The 17,137-nt window shown below is 41.6% G+C and overlaps 1 protein-coding gene across 2 annotated transcripts in view; it reads left to right on the forward strand.

The window, feature by feature from the left end:
- TRIM55 (tripartite motif containing 55) overlaps positions 1-17,137 on the forward strand; it is a 38,672-nt gene that overhangs the window by 413 nt on the left and 21,122 nt on the right. For both annotated transcript variants that reach the window (XM_026842393.1, XM_026842394.1), the window contains exons 2-7: positions 365-537; positions 8,144-8,309; positions 10,022-10,117; positions 14,018-14,251; positions 15,303-15,325; positions 15,425-15,549. In XM_026842393.1, coding sequence (XP_026698194.1) covers positions 365-537; positions 8,144-8,309; positions 10,022-10,117; positions 14,018-14,251; positions 15,303-15,325; positions 15,425-15,549 — 817 coding nt within the window. The remainder of the gene's footprint in view (positions 1-364; positions 538-8,143; positions 8,310-10,021; positions 10,118-14,017; positions 14,252-15,302; positions 15,326-15,424; positions 15,550-17,137) is intronic.

The raw sequence follows: 17,137 nt of genomic DNA on the forward strand, positions 1-17,137 counted from the left end.
AGAATTTTTTACATGTTTTGGTTGATTGCTTTTGACAGTCAGTACGAGGGGAATGGCGGGGTGTGGGAATGGGACACAGGTAGTCATCTAAAGCAGAAGCTGAGTGTTCCCGAGGGCCATGGTTGAGCCCACAACAGTGTCACCTGTTAGCTGCGGGGACACGGCCACATGCGTGAGCTGAGGAACTGGCTTCTCATCCAGCAGTTGCCAGGTGCTTTCCTGGGGGTGACTTGTCAGAGCTCCCCTCTCCTTGGGCATTTTGACAATTTCCTATAAGCATGTTTTTGCCCAGTGTTTTTGAAAGAGGTTTTCATGGTTTTACATGGCCTGACTCATCTCTCCTTGTGCTGCTTGGCAAGAGCAGGCCTCCAACCCCTACCTGCCAACCAGAGGAGGCACAACCGTGGCGTCGGGAGGCCGCTTTCGCTGTCCCTCCTGCAGGCACGAAGTGGTCCTTGACCGGCATGGCGTCTACGGGCTGCAGAGGAACCTGCTGGTAGAGAACATCATTGACATCTACAAGCAGGAGTCCACAAGGTAACAAGTGAATGTGTGCCCTTCAGAGGTTTGCCACAAAAGCAGATATGGCTTAGGAGGCTGCTGGCCGTTGGTCTTTCCGTTTAACGCACGTGAGGTTGATTTAGTTTTCTCTCTTGGAAATGCAAAAAGGGATCATGCTGCCATGCATACCTGTCTGTTTGCTGTGCAATGAAGTCAGCTCTCACCAAGCACAGAAAACTGTATCCAAATAGATGCCAAATTTCCCTGCTTCCACTTATAGCAGAGGATTGTGCGACGCTTATTCACATGAGCAGCACTTATCCATGCTAGCAAAGCCCTTGAGGTCAACATGGCTACTGTGCACGTGAATAAGGGGAAGGTAGCTAGGTTCACATCATTTATTTTAAAAAGTGTTTGGATGATTCTTATTCGTCTTTAACCTGTGTGTTCTCATGCTAAAGAAGGGTAAGAAATTTCAAGTCTTATTAGAAAATCCTGAGGGACAAACAGTGCAAACAAGACAAAAACTAAATTTAACTCAGAAGATATACTGCATCATAATGTCAAATCAAAACTCAGTAAAAAAAAATAAAATATCTAAATTCCTGTCAACTTGGGATGTGAACTCATGAAATCAAGTCTTATTTAGGACTCCATAAAAGAGAAGGAATAGCCAGAAATAATATGTGTCAGTGCTGTGTGGCTGTGCACAAGAATCAGGACCTCAGGGCAGAGATACGAGTTCATCCTAAAAAGTAAGAGTACTCCTGAATGTCAATTGCCTGCATAGGATGGTGATGGATCCAGCAATAGAAATGTTTCATTCTCATCTTTTGTTCCCTGGGATGGGTTGGACACGTGGGGAACTTAGTAGGGGGAAGCTAAGCCTGACCCCAGGCCACCAGGCAAGCAGTTCTCACCAGGGGAAGCTGCCAGCTGTCACCAGTGTGTATCCGTAGGGCCAGTTTTGTATGTCAAGGTGTTTTGTACACAACCATGGGAGCCTGGTTCCTGGGATGGCTTAGGGCACTTCTACCCTCCTCCGGCAGGGGACAGACACCAGCACAGAGAACGTTTTGGAGCCAGATGGTAGCTTTTGGCTATTCTCAGCTGTTTGAATCTCTTTGCGGACTGTTGTAGCCGGACATAGGTTGAAGATCCAAAGCGTCAGAGAGCACAAAGGTGGCTTAAAACTCCTTTCTGCTGCCCTCCATGCTCAGTGTCAAGGGAAGGTCAGCTACCCTTGTGTGTGTCATTGATACCCAAATATTATTTTAGTCAGGAAAATCTTAGTGGAAATGAATCAGTGGTGGAGTGGTGGAGTTTACTTCTGACCAAATAAGCTGGACATGTATGGTCTCATATCTTTCTTGGTTTGGGGGCTTTTTTCAGCTCACAGTTGTATTTAACTTAAAAAATAATTAAATACAGCTCCTTTTCCCATGTAGTTAATGGGAAATTGGAACAAAATTCAGTTAAACAGAAATGTAAGAGATTTAGTAGATATTTTTAAAATTTTGTGAAAGTAAAACACATGATGAATAAAAGGGGAGAATAGAAAAAAGTACAGATATGAACATATATTTGCTAAGATATTTGTCCAGAAGATTAATTTATTTAGTCTGTTAAGGTGCTTATTTAACCTTCACTTATGTCCTTAGGATCAAAGTTATCATCAGAGTTACGTAGCAGCAGCAATGCATAGCAGCATTATCTAAGCTATTTGGCACTTTGCAGGCCTCAGCTGCTTATCTGTCTCCGCCTAACCGTTCCTCAGGCTCCCATGAAAGTGTGAGCAAGATTTGCCGTGGCTTTACCCTATACTGTCCCACTGAACAAAAAAGTCAAGGGAAATCAAGTCTTTTCCACTTCTTCCTTTTGTACCAGTCTCTTCCAAACTGAGGGTTGGGATCTGGCAGAGGACGGAGGGTGAGATGTGACCTTTGACTGCTTGGTTCTTGCCAAGATGACCCTTCAAACTGGCAGCACCTGAGATTTCCAGACAGGAGCCTCTTCCCCTCGAGTCATCCTGTGGGTATAATTCACCATAACTGCGTGTGCCAGAATAATGCCAGCTCCCGGCTGCATTTCACATGAACTTAGGAGAGTGAGGAGAATTCAGCTAGGGAGCAAGCTTTGTCTCCTACTTAGGCAAAAATAATTTATTTCAAAAATATTTTTTTTAAATTTGAGTGTCTATTTGAATTAAGGAACTGGGCTGTTTTAAATAAAAGCTGGGGCAGGAGCTGGGCTATGGGGTTGGGAGGGTCTGCCCAAGCCCTCACATGCAGCCCCTCCTATTTCTAAAAATCACATCATATGGTCTTTTATCCCATTGCTCATCAAATTCCAGCTGATGGCAGCGTAGCCTGTTGCCTAATTTAGAATCTATTAGCAACACAAGAAAAGAAATCTTCAAGCAGGACGTGGCTCCTACAAAGCTTTAAAGGACAGCAAAGGACTCAGTGGAAATAGAGTTGGCTAAAATATTAAACCAATCTTTGAAAGTCTGTAGGCCACTGATTACCTGAACTATCTGAGGAACATCAGGGTGCCTGCTGCCACTAGGAAAAGGTAGCAACAGCAGTCTGTGACTTCTCACAAGCTCTGGCAGCCTCTAACAACCTCGGCTGGCTATTCCTGATCAAAAGGTGCTTTGGGCTTTGTTACCATCAGAAACCTGATCAGGGCGGGCTGAGTGGTCTTTCTGCCTCGCACCTACCAGAGAGAGCCCTAGGTACAGGCTGTCCCTGCAGCCCCAAGCACAGTGCGTGCAGCTGCATGCACAGCAGGGACCAGTTGCTGTGCTGAGGGCACGGTGAGTGGGCTCTGTGACAGCGGTGACATGCTGCAGGACAGGGTAGCCAGCACTGCCAGAAGCAGCTATCCCTGACACCTCAGAGGCCTCAGCCACAGCTCCCCAGAGAGGACATGGCTCTCCAGGATGGGCTGCAGGGTCGCCTGGGCATCTCAGATAGGCTGGGCCAGGGAGATGGGCTCCCTGCTCACAGGTTGCCAAGCAAAGCAGCTGCAGGAGGACCCCTGCAGACTACCCAGTGAAAGAGATGGGGAGAGAGATCACCTGGATCTTCTCCAACTCCCCATGGAGACAAAGCCCCAAGCTCACCTGCACCAATGGTTTTCTTGAGCCAGGCATTCACAGTAATAGTGTAATGGAGCTGCAGGAATCCCCATGCCCATATGATCTTTTGTAGTGTTCTCATTTTTTAAGCCTGATTTCTACTCTGGGTACTGATAGGCTTTTCACTGCTTTTGGCAGAGTCCATCATTGTGGTTGATTTTTAAGGACCACCTCCTCCAGGCTCAAGAATGGTCTATCCCCAGGAACTCAAGCAATGGTGGCAGGATACCTGCACTGATTAACAGGGAGCTCCTGATAAAAACAAAACATTAAAAAAGAAGCAAAAAGAAGGTGGACAGGTGACTCAGGAATATTTTGAGACACAAACATGTACGGATGAAGTTAGGAAAGCCAAAGTCCGCTTGGAACTGAATCTGGTGAGGGACATGAAGGCTAAGAAGAGCTTCTAACAGGTACATTGGCAGCAAAAGGAAGATTAGGGAAAGTGTGGGTCCACTGCTAAATGAAGCAGGGGCTCCTGTGACAAAGGGCATAGAAAAGGCCCAGGTACTCAATGCCTTCTTCACTTTGGTCTTTACTGGTAAGATCAGTCTTCAGGAATCCCAGGCCCCCAAGACCAGCAGGAAAGTCGAGAGCAAGGAACTTAATTTCAGTGGAGGGGATCGGGTTAGGGAATATTAAAAAAAACCTGGACATCCTGATGGGATGCACCCATGTGTGGTGAGGGAGCTGGCTGATGTCATTGCAAGGCCACTCTCAATAATCTTTGAAAGGTCACAGTAACCAGGATAGTTTCCTGAGGACCGGATGGACTGGAAAAAAGCAAATGTTTCCCCAGTCTTCAAGAAGTGCAAGCAGGAGAATCCAAAGAACTACAGTCATCCTCACACTGGTCCCTGGAAAGTTGTTCAGGGAAACCCTCCTGGAAATCATTTTCAAACATGAAAAAGACAAGAAGGTGGTTAGAAATATTCATAATGAATTTATGAATGGGAAATCAGCCTGACGAACCTGATAGCCTTTTATGGTGAGATGACTAACTCAGGGAATGAGAGGAGAGCAGTGCATGTTGTTTACCAGACTTGTAACACTGTCTCCTGGAACATCTTTATTGACAAACTGATGAAATAAGGTCTAGAGTGGACAGTGGGCAGTGAAGTGGACTGAAAACTGGCTGAACTGCCAGACTCAAAGGGTCATGGTGAACAGCATGAGGTTAGGGGGAGGCCAGTCATTAGTGGTGTATGCCCGAGATTGATACTGGAGCCGGTACAGTTTAACCTCATATATTCGTACAGATTCTCTCCATTTCCTGACCAGGCACTAGGTGATGTGATGGTACAGGAATGGCTATCTTAGGTCCTCAGTAAGAATACTATCGAAGTTGGATTTATAGAAATAGAATTCAAATAGAAACCTTTATGGATTTGTAAAAATCCTGATGAATACATGCCTTCTAACTAAACAGCAGTTTTCCTAAGGTCTTACTATGTCTTTAAATAAAGTGTGCTCCTTTACATGCCCAACAACTTTGCATTTCCTCACCAAATCTCAGAATCACAGAATGACTCTGGAGGTTATCTGGTTCAGCCCCCCAGCTCAAGCAGGGCCACTCAGATACAGGTGCCCAGGACCATGTCCATATGGCTTTTGAGTGTCTCCAAGAAAGCAGACTTCATAACCTTTCTGGGCAATCTGTGCCAGTGCTTAGTCACCCTCACAGTGAAAAGCTGTTTCCTTATGTTCAGAGGCAACCTCCTATGTTTCATTTTATGCCCACTGCCTCTGGTCTTGGCATGGGCCACCTCTGAGAAGAACCTGGCTCCATCCTTGTTATATCCTCCATTCAGGTATTTAGATACCTGAAGGTATTGATAAGATCAAAGCCATTGTTAAGATCCCCCTGAACTGTCCTCCCAGCTCTCTCAGCCTCTCCTCACAGAAGAGATGCTCTAGACCCTTAATCATCTTCAGGGCCCTGGGCTGGGGTCTCTCATTGTCTCTTGTGTACTGGGGAGCCCAGAACTGGACCCAGTACTCCAGATGTGGCCTTCCAGTGTTGAGAATTCCCCTCTCCATAAAACATGCACAAAGCTCCACACGTTAAGGTCCAAACCCAGTTTTAATGGAAAAGGATAAGCCTGTAGCAGACAAACATAGGGTTAGCACCTCAAAGTGCAGTCAGAGAATGAAGGCACAAAGCTATTAGGCTACTTCAGCAACCTGTTGCTTCTTTGGTCACAATCACATCTATGATGAACCTTTTCTTCTACTAAAGCCACGCTGTCGTTTTCCTGTCGGGTACTCCTTAATCTCCTGTTCCAGGAGCAGCCATTTTAATGGCTTAATTTTAATTTTAAGAGGTTGTGTTTCAGCCTTTTGTACACGAATACAGACCTAGAGGATCCCCTCTGAAATCAGGGAATATTGTGCTAAAAATCTCTCATTTAGCACAGCCTAGGAAGGAGACTGTAGATGTTTACTTCTAGTATTCTGTCACTTCAGGACCCCACTAGTTCAGGGAGTTCTGCCAGGTTTCTTCCAGCTCTTCGCGGCATCTTTGAAGGTTGGCTACTTCTGGCTGAACTTGCTTGACACTGTTGCTTTTTTGCCCTGTGTGATGTGTCTTTCATGCTAGTGGCACGATTCCAGTGTCAAATAACATTCTAGCAGTTTCTGGTTCTGGTCTATTTGCAGAAAGAGCAGCTATTTCAGGCTTAATTAATCACTTTCAAATTCATTGTCTGTTATTGCCCTCACATTGCGGGCCCTCCCACTGGTGCACTATAACATGAATATATTAGGGGCTGTTTGCTGTCATGTGCAAACAATGTAAAGCATTTTTTATAGTGGACACACACACACCTCTTTTCATTAGCATTGAAATGATGCTGGATTTAACACACAGCCTGCCGTATGGAAATCTGACCCAAATAATACAGGCTTTCTTCAGAAGTGTCCATCTTGTTTTATTCTAGTATATTGTGTTATATTGCAGATTACATATTATCCTTATGAACCCTTTAAATTCTAGTGCTCTCTTGAAATTAAAAAATATGAATCCATGAGACATTTTCTTTGTTGCTTAATCTTTTATTAAATGCATCTAAATGATCACATTTCATTCCCTTCAGAAGAGAAAACCTGTACTTTGTCATTAAAAATGTCATGTTCGCTCTAACAAACTCTATGGAATAACTCTACTGTAATATAATCTAAAATAATGATTTTTCCATAAATTTTTAACCTTGAATAGAATGACTAGTTGCCTCCTTACTACAGAGCTCTGTGGAATGGCTTTTAAAAAATGTTCCCATGGAATTCCATTAAATTCTATAGTTTTAGAAAATATTTTCTATCTAATGATGAAAAGATATATTTCTGTGATGCCACTGCTCCACAAGTAAGTAATAATTCTCTTTCCAAATGGAAGCAGAAGGGAATAATGGCTTATGTTGGAAATACTTAACATTGTCACAGTAGGAGTGGCAAACTTCAGAGGCTTGAACCTCCAGGCACACTCCCACCGTCAATCTACTGACCCTGACCTCTGGTACCACATCTTCACACACTCACATGCTTGCCACAGATGTGCTCAGGGTGCTAAGCCTGAAGTGTGGGCTAAGAAAAGCACCAGCCTGCCCACACGGACTGGACCAGAGCTTTCATTTACACTGGGAAGTGGCTCATTTAAAGGAAAATACAACTAAAGTAGTTCCTAAAATATCAGGGATTGACTTGTATGTATGTGGCTAAAGCATTTTGGTGAAGAGAAGACCAGGACTGAGCTATAGTCTGGTGACAGTTCCTGGCTTAGCACAAGAGAGGAACGCTTCTTGTGTGTCCCATGCCCTTGGTGACGAGTACAGTTGAGTTACATACTGTTAAAATGTTTGACACTGTACAAGCTAGACGTGTGCCACCTAGCAAAAATTAATTTGTGTGAGACATTATTTTGGTTGCTGGCCTAGTGTAAAGGCTTTAAGGACCCAGTCCTGTTTGATATTGACAGTCCTGACCTGGGCCTCACAAAGCTTATCAGCAGAGATAAAAAGGTAAGGGCATATAGGTCCATAAATACCTACAACTCTTGCTTCAAATTAGTCCCCTGCATAAGAGCTTTGCTGCCTTAAGGCTAAGGACCCAACATTTTGCATGATGAACTCAAAAGAAATTACATATGTTTCATATTTCAGACAGATGTTAGATAACATGTTAATTAAAGTACACAAGTAGTCTGAGATCAGTCTTAGTGAGGTTATTTACATTTTTAAATATGAGCAAGGGTTCAGTCACACTCACAGCTGGAATTCCCGTATGAAGTCATGTTGCTATATTGTCATCCTGTTGTGTCACGTCATTAAGCTGTACCGCTGTCTGTTTAGTCATCCTGTGTGGCAGGTTAAAGTCTACGTTGCATATTCAGGTCAGCCTTGGACACTGCTATATGAATGTACCATATTGCACGCTGATACACTAAGTGTTGTCATCACAAACTCATTAGCACCAAGTTTATTTTAAACTTGTTTTCTTTTGCAGACCTGAAAGGAAGTGTGACCAGCCAATGTGTGAAGAGCACGAAGATGAGAGAATTAATATCTATTGTTTGAACTGTGAAATGCCCACTTGCTCCTTGTGCAAAGTCTTTGGCGCCCATAAAGACTGTCAAGTTGCTCCTCTCACAAATGTTTACCAGAGACAGAAGGTAAGTATCTTTTTGTATCTCATAGTCCTTCCAGCAATGGACAGAACCAGTGACAGGAAAGTATTCCCATGGGGCACCTGTGAGTTTCCATAGGGGCCTGGGTGTGCCTCTGCCATTTCTGTGTGTGAATGAAAGACTCACACAAATCTGTAGTAAATGTCTAGAAATACAAGAAAATAAATTTATGAGAGCCCACACAGAAAGATATTACAGTGTCCCAATTTTTGTCAGTATAGTGAGTAAACATTTTAGGGAGTGATTTGATGTGAAGCTGAGGATATCTCTTTCGAGGTTCCTAATCTCTTTTTTTCAGTGATTTTAGACCAGAAAAACAAGCGGGATTTCCAACACATGAACTGGAAAGAGAACAGACCAGTACAAATCAAATAGTCATCTATCAGGCACTTCGGCTTTTAAGCATCCCTTTTTAAATAAAAGTTAAGTGAAAAACCTCTTCCTGCAACTGAATGAAGGAATATTCAATAGTTGGCAGCACAGGATGTACCTAACATCCTCTGCCCTTGCTGTCACCAGTAAAATACTTGTTTATTTTTAATACAGTATTAATTTAAAACCTGACTCACTGGGTTATCCTCCTGAGATAAACAGCTCATTTTTCTGGAGGGCCTCAGTGGGGCAAGCAATCAGACAGGCCAAGTTTGCAATCCCAGCCTTCACAACTTTGTCACACAGATGCTTGTGTGTGGAAACTACAAATGAGAAGATGCTTTAGGAAAGTAGTTACAAGCATCCCTTTCAATCAAAAAAATGAGGGAGAAGGGGGAGAAGTTTCTTGGACCGAATCCATGCCTCTGATCACTCCCTTTGTAAGCAGTGGTTTCCTTCCCGGAGTGCCTCTGGGAAGGGGCTGTCATGCCCAAGACTGGAGGTGTAACCTGGAGGCTGCAGGATGTGTGCATCAAATGGTCCTTTACAAAGCTGTGGAGTCCACAGACACAGTTGCCTCAGTCACTGCAGCTGTGTGCCCAGGGCCCCTCACCCTCCCCAGCACCCTCATCAAGTTTCCTAGGGACCATCTTCCCTGTCTCTGGTCTTCTAAGAATACCTCACAGTCATCCCCATCGCCACACTCAGGCTGTTTCCTTCTTCCACTCATTTTGCTCATGCCAGTGGCTGAGCCTCCACCTTCTCCTTTTCCTTTCTCCCTTCCCCTCTAATCACAGCCCCAGCCCCACTGCCCTCATGCCAGGGGCTCTGGAAGCACCCTGGTCCCTCCAGGTCCATGAGCCACCTCTTCTCTCCAGGGCCAAGAGCTACAGTTCTCAGGGAAATACCAGAGTGGCATGGTTAGACCTAGACACTAAAAAAACCCAAACCCTCAAGAGAGTCTTTTCTCTCAACAAACCCAAAAGGAATATTTTGGTCTGTTGAAACATAACGCTTCAGACAAAAGCATCTAGAAGAACCTCCTAGAACAAAGTGCTTCCTCCTTTCCAAACCACAGTTTCTTCTCCATGAAAAGTTTCAACACATTAGTGTTTTCATAGTGTTTTATGAGAAGAAATAAATGTAAAAGAGCTAGTGGGTAACTTGAAGGCAGGTAAAGCTCCAATTTTTCTTGGTTCTGGTGGAAAGAAGAGGTTAGTACCCTGGTACAGCTCATTCATCTCCTGCTCCTCACTGTTAGATGTGCCACCTTGAAGTGGGACAGTGTCTAACACCCTCCTGCTTGCTCTCCACTTACTGCCTAGTCCGAGCTGAGTGATGGCATTGCAGTCCTGGTGGGGAGCAACGACAGAGTGCAAGGGATAGTCACACAGCTGGAGGAGACCTGCAAGACGGTTGAGGTAGGTACCACCTCTTTACATACAGTTATTTCAGTGTGAAGTCATATCTTTTGAAATGCTGGTCATGACAATTCTTTAACAGACCTCACTCTACCCAAATGTATTTCCACATTGTTTTGCTAAACCGTTACCTGTGGCCTTGTGCAGTGTCAGCTGTACTGCCTGAACCAAAGGATACATCCTGCTCAGCACCCTGCCTCTGACATTGGCCATGTGGTTGAGGACAAAGAGTAAGGATAATCCATATCAGCACATCATGTTCAGCATTCTTAGTGGCATAGAATACCACTGAAGTTAAAAGCAGATCCACCAAAATGCTAGCAACTCCTAGCTCATTTAACATCTAAAATCAGGCTCTAGAGCTGTAAAAGACCAGTATTACTCTAAAGCCTGCATAGCCCTCTGAACAGAGCCTTAGTCTCAGCCATAGGTTAGCCACAGCAGCTCCCAAGTATGTCAATGAGCTTTGTATTTGGTTATTGTGCCCTCTGTGCATAAGTAGGTTTTTAATATACTTACATTGTTCTTTAAGGACTCTTGTTTTGTTGCTTGTGGGAGAGAGAAGTTTGGGTTCTTACTGGATTTTCTGGTAAATGTCTTACTCTGACAGAGCAGGAATTAGTTTTGTGTCATTCAATAGCAGAAATGGATTTCATTTTCTCCAAGAGGTTTTCACCAGCAAAGCAAATATAAATATCAGCTCTGACCAATCTGAGCATCACAGAGCAATACACTGAAAGGAGCTCATGTGAATTGATTTTATGATCAGAGTTTGATGAAGCATCTGGTGAAGGAGTTGCATCCCTCGCAGCCCAATTAGAATTATATTGACCCTTCAGAGCTGGAGCAGAAAAGGGAAACAGTAGAGCAAAAGAAGTTAATCCAAGATGTATAGATTGTAATTGGTAAGAAAAATGGATTCCATAATCTATGTAAACAATTTCCCAAGGCTCCTATTTCTTCAGAGCAAGGAAGAACAGAAAATGTCCAAGCTTGGTTCAAAGAATGTAAAGCCATTAGCCCAAGTAAATGAGAGAGCGCATTAGCAGCACGCAGAACTTTGTAGTCAGGATGCCTTTTTGTCACAAGGATGAAATTAGTTCCTATCAGGACTTTGCAGACAGAAACAAGCCTTTCAAGTAGGTTAACTGCAGAAATTTGAATGATATAAAAGCAAGAGCTTATACTCATTTAAGTTGAACTAGCTGAACCAGAAACAAAACTTCAAACATCTAGTCTGAAGTGTGAAAAAAACACTGTATTAAAAATACCTTCAAAAATACAATGGTTTCTGAAACTAGCTTCCTCAGAGTCATCCATTCAGTTTAAAGTCCAATCTTTAAACTAGAAGCCAAATCTTTAAAGTCAAAGATTGCAGAAAATAGAGCTTACCTTGTGACTTCCATGTTACATTTCAAGCAAATCACATTTCCTACCATACAAGAACTTTGTCTGAATTGACATCAGTTTGTCCTTGAAGATGAAAATCTACAGCTGGAGCTGAGAAATGTGCACACATGGAAATAATGCTTATAATCCAGAATTCTCTTCTCTCTGTTTAACACTTTGCAGAGAACAATAAATGTCTGCTTTAGCAGAAAACACAAAATATTTTCCTTTTAGCTGGAGTAAGCAATAGTCTACAATTCTATATTTAGCTATTGCTCCTATCCAACCATAAAAAACAGAGAAACAAATTTATTTATAATATTGTATAGCTTTTAACTGATTGAAAGCTAGACCAAATTCACATATTATACTGAAAAAAAAAAAAAAGGAATACAAAATACTAAATAGTGGAAAAAAATTAAGTACTGTTTAGCCCTGTAAACTATATGAGTCAAATAATGAAGGAAAAATTACAGTGTTTCTTTCAAATGCTAATAGTGTAGGCCAGTCAATACAGATACTTCAGAACAAGCAGTGCGACTCATGTTCAGTGGCAAGGACTCTTTTTTTTTTTTTTTCCTGTAGCCATGCTTTAAAAAACAAAAAGGCTGAGAACTTTTTAGAATGGAATGTCATGTATTTCTTAACTTTTTTTCATTACCCAGAATTTGATTAGGGTAATTCCATCAGACAGAGGCTTCATATGGGAACATTCTATACAGAAAGAGAATATTTTACAACTATTTCAGTATTTGCAGATAGGAATATGTTTCGTACTCTCACTCTTGAAGTTCACAACTCTGTAATATCTGCTGGCAGGAAATATTATATATTAGAGTTTAGAGATATGGAAGGATCTCTCAGGGCACCCTGCTATCACTCTCTTCCTCTTCTTCCCCTAACACTTGTCCTGTGTCAAATGGCAAAGATAGCACACACCTGTCTTGAAATCAAGGTTGTTTTACAAGTGATCTCGATGGCATTTCAGAGGAGGTCATTGTAGACTAAACCAAAGAGGTGTCTGGAACAAGTGGAAGTGCAGGAAACACTGGGAGAAACATAGAAAGAGGAATGAAAGAGGAGAGGAAGATCATTTGATGTCTGGACAATAGAATGACACTTGATTCAAAAGCTTCCTTATCCTCAAGTTGTAATTCACTAATAAGGAATTCCTGGAAAGCGGCAAAGACCTCCAGAAGGGCAGGATAAGCTGGCTCCCCCCAACTCCACCCCAAGAGTTTTAAATTAGGAGTGCTTAACCTGGTCTTCTTCATTAGGTAGCAGAGGTGGATTCTTGAATCGATGCAATAAGATCTGTATTTGTTCCCTACCCCTCAGTGTAGACTGATTTTTGGCCACACGTCTGTCTTTGAAAGGCTTTCTCCTTTGAACGATACAGAGCAGACTGTCACCACTTGTAGCAAAGAGCTCTGGCTGAAAGTCAGGGAGAAAGTGGGATTCTCTCTGGCCAAGTGCTGTGAATAATCAGTCTTATCACTTCCAAAAGTACTGTGGGACTGTTAATAATCCTGTGCTGCCAGGATCTCAGCATTATGCCTCAAGGGACAAAGATGAGGAATCGATTCAGCCTCAGTTCCTAGGAAAGAGATTTAAATAATCACCATCATCCACAACCATATATAACCATAATAAGGTTATGCCCATCTGTGTGCCCTGGGGCACACAGATGACTCAAGTACTTCTATTTGGTAGACCTCAGACATTATAGATTACCTGTCTCTGATTTCCTCCCCATAAATCCTTTTTGCAAGCGCAGTGTGTTCTTGTTAGAGAGCGCTCAATGAAGCAGTCATCAAACCCACCCTCCTTACTCAGTGAAATATGCTGTGTTGTCTGGTCGGAGGGACAATAAAAGTGTCTCAAAAAATGATGTGAAAATCAGTGCTTGAAGGTAGAGTTGGAACCTGATTCCTCCTTCTTGTCTTAGTGCTTTTGTCACACACCATTTTCTTCGTGGTACCTGTACCTCATTCAGTGCACAGTAAATGGAACATAATGGACACCTATTGTCGAAATAGAGTCTAAGAGAGTGTATGTGAAAATCAAACCTAGCCAGGATAGTTCCAGGTTCTCTAGTAGAAAAAGAAAATTGTCCAGAACTCATTTGAGATGATCACTCCTTTAAAAACCACTGTTTGTGCAAATGAACCTAGCTGCTAATGCGGTTGGGGATTTTACTTCTTTTGCGGACTTTGATGTGTCACTACAGACATCATAAATACCTTTCACCATTTTTAGCAGGCTGACAAGTTATACAATAACCTGTTTGGGGGCTTTCAGTGGCTTGAAATTCAGAGTTTGAAAACAGTTTTAAAACTTTTGTTCCAATAGCTTGGACTTTGAAAATTATGAAAGTCTCTAGGGTCATTCAGAATCCTTTGCACTGTTCAGAAAGAGGAACTTCTTTGATGAAAATGCTTCCAAGTAACTGTAAAAATAGAAACTCTTTTAAGAACATAACATGTTTAACATAAACCAAATGATTCACAGGAATGCTGCAGACGACAGAAAGAGCAGCTGTGTGAAAAATTTGATTATCTCTATTCTGTACTGGAAGAAAGAAAAAATGAGATGACACAAATAATCACTAGAACCCAAGAGGAGAAACTGGAACATGTCCGCTCTCTGATGAAGAAGTATGCGGATCATTTGGAAGCCGTGTCAAAGCTGGTTGAATCAGGAATCCAGTTCATGGAAGAACCAGAAATGGCCGTGTTTTTGCAGGTATAAAGTCTATAAATAGGGATAGGAAAAAAAAAAAAAAAAAAAGACAGGTTTATCAAAATACTATTTAAGCATTTCTCAATTTTAGGCACATTCAGAATTTGGTCATCTTTGAGTGAACATTTATACAAACTCATTTTTTAAACACTTTCATCAGCACAGACAAATGACTAGTCTTCTTGTGAATAGTATCCAAACCAAGAACGTGAGTATTTGCTATTTGCACCAAAATATACTATCCTGTGTATGAATTTCAGGTCCCTAAAGAAGAAACAGGATTTTTAACATTTTCCAGTATATCTTTATCGTCCCACCACTATAATGGATGTGTGTATGACGTTCTGTGAGTTATAGGTTTCATTTGCATATTGACAGAGTGATAAACTTTCCAAGAATTAAATATTTATGTCCAAAGTCACAATTTTATTACTTTACTACTTTTTTTTTTTCTTCTTCTCTTTTCTTACTATAAACTTAGGAGAGCTGATTAGGAAACCATTAGCAGCTTGTCTGCTGAATTCATTGGCATAGAATTTCTGTCCTGAAAGTTTGCGATTCCTCTATATTAAAGGCTGGAAAGTTGTTTTTTATTAAAACCCCCTCTCTTATTTCCATCAAAGAATTGCCTTTGAAGAGTACAATATTCTTTTCAGACAAATAAAATTTTGTGGCTCCAGAAGCACACCCTTATGGATAGTCAAAAGATATAGTTACTGTGACTAAAGATGGTAACAGAACAATTGCTTTTCACCACAAACACACAAAAAAAAATGAGCAAGACTATTTCCATTTCATTTTTTTAGAAATTGTACATATTTCCTATCACATTCAGATTTTAATTAAAAAGTCTTCAGTGAACTAAAAGGTTTACTCAGCTGTATACTAATTACCATCCAAATTTGATCTCATTCATAGATCTCATGGCTGTCATCTATGAGATCCATATTAGTGCGTTTAGAAGCAGCCAGTGTAAGAATTAGATCTCAATGCATAAAATCTCTGAAAAATGGAACCATTTAAGAAGTCAGTTATTTCCTTTTTGTTTTCACAGAATGCCAAAACATTGCTTCAAAAGTAAGTATTTAAACTTGAAACCCTTGATCTTTATAATGAATTACAAATTACAAATTTATCTGCAAATCCAAATGCCAATAACCAATCTCTCTGTTTTAGAATTACTGAAGCATCTAAAGGATTTCAAATGGAAAAAATAGAGGATGGGTATGAAAATATGAACCAATTCACAGTGAACCTCAGTAGAGAAGAAAAGATAATACGAGAAATTGATTTTGACAGAGGTATGTAATTTATTTCACCTAAACTGCTTTCTTAAATTGCAGCTGTATGTGATTTACATGATGATACTGAGTAGGAAAACTCAAATCAGATATTTCTCTCCATCCCAAAGTGTAACTAGACCATTTTGTATAAATTATAATCAAAAGCAAAAATCCAACACAGGTAAAAAAACACATAACCTGTTCACACCTTTAATTTTATATTTTATGTGGCCTCAACAATTTCTTAAGCCCATGCATGATCTTTACTGAATCCTCATGTGAAGGCACCACAAAATTATGCTTTTATCTCATTCTTTTTTTACTCTAAAATATTTCATTATTGTACAGCCTGTCTACTCTAGCAAGTCATTAAATAAAGTGTTTATTACTAAAAGAAGTACTTATGCAAGATACTTTTTTAAAACTCTTTTTTATAATAATAGAGAAATATAATAGAAACATAATGAAAATTCAATTTCACAGAGTTATAGCAGGAAGTAAAACTTGTCATCTTTCATGCATTTAACATCTTTCGTCATGTCATCATGACACCATGACTAAACAGGTTTAATATATCTATATAACAACGCAAAGTTGTAATTTTACATTTACCAAAGTAGCCCGAAATCTAGGCTCACCTATGCTACAGAATAAGCCACAAGAAGTTAATAGAGCTAAATGTTTCAAATAAACAAATTATTAAAAGGCAACAGTAATAGTAATCTGGATATCTCTAATTTTCCTGCTAGTACATTTACCATTATCAGCCCAGTTAAGTCTCATGCAGATGCCACCATCGCTTACTCCCCTGCCACGACTTACACTAACTTCAGAGTGCGTGTCTGCTCCCTGCGAGGGACCCCGCGTGCCCGCTGTGCAGATCTTGGTCTGTAGGTTGGGATCCGTAGACTTGCTGTACTTGGCAGAGGATCCATGTAGCAGAACAGCAGCTGTGGCACCAGTCAGAAGCAGAGGAGCAGGTGCCATCTCTCAGGCCATGAACCTCCAGGGATTTGTCCTGAGAGGGGGCAATCCCCAGTCACAGCCTCGTGCGCAGTCTGTCCCTGTGATCAGCCACAGCTGCCACATCCCTGCCACACATGTGCATCTGCCAAGATCATGACCTCGTGCTCTGGGCACTCACCCCACCATGTGATGGGGAATGTGACACCCACTCTAGGGGACAAGGCATGACCAAGGGCTTTGGCAATCAGGAGTTCAGTCCTGTGTTTGAAACGCCTACTGCAGTCAATGAGGTCCTCTGCAGCCAGGGGACATGGAAGCAGAGATTCAGCATTCTGCTTATAGGAGTGTATTTGCCTGCAGAAACATTTCTCTGTTATGAAGGCATTACTTAACTTGCATTCCTTAACTACATTCCTTCTACATACTCAGGCAGAACCGTAACCTGTACAAAATGCACAGCCACTCTGGAGCTTGGGTTAATGCATCTATCTAAGTTTGTCTGAAGTGCTAGGATGGCTCTGAACAACATCCCACGTTTGTGATGAATAGTGTGATTATGCAAAAGAAAATGCATTGTTAGAGGGCTCCCTCTGGAAACAGGCCGAGCCATGAATACTGACAACAGGATGTCAGATGACGC

This window comes from Athene cunicularia, assembly GCF_003259725.1.
Source record: "Athene cunicularia isolate RWA chromosome 2 unlocalized genomic scaffold, athCun1 chr2_part1, whole genome shotgun sequence".
Taxonomy (NCBI): domain Eukaryota; kingdom Metazoa; phylum Chordata; class Aves; order Strigiformes; family Strigidae; genus Athene; species Athene cunicularia.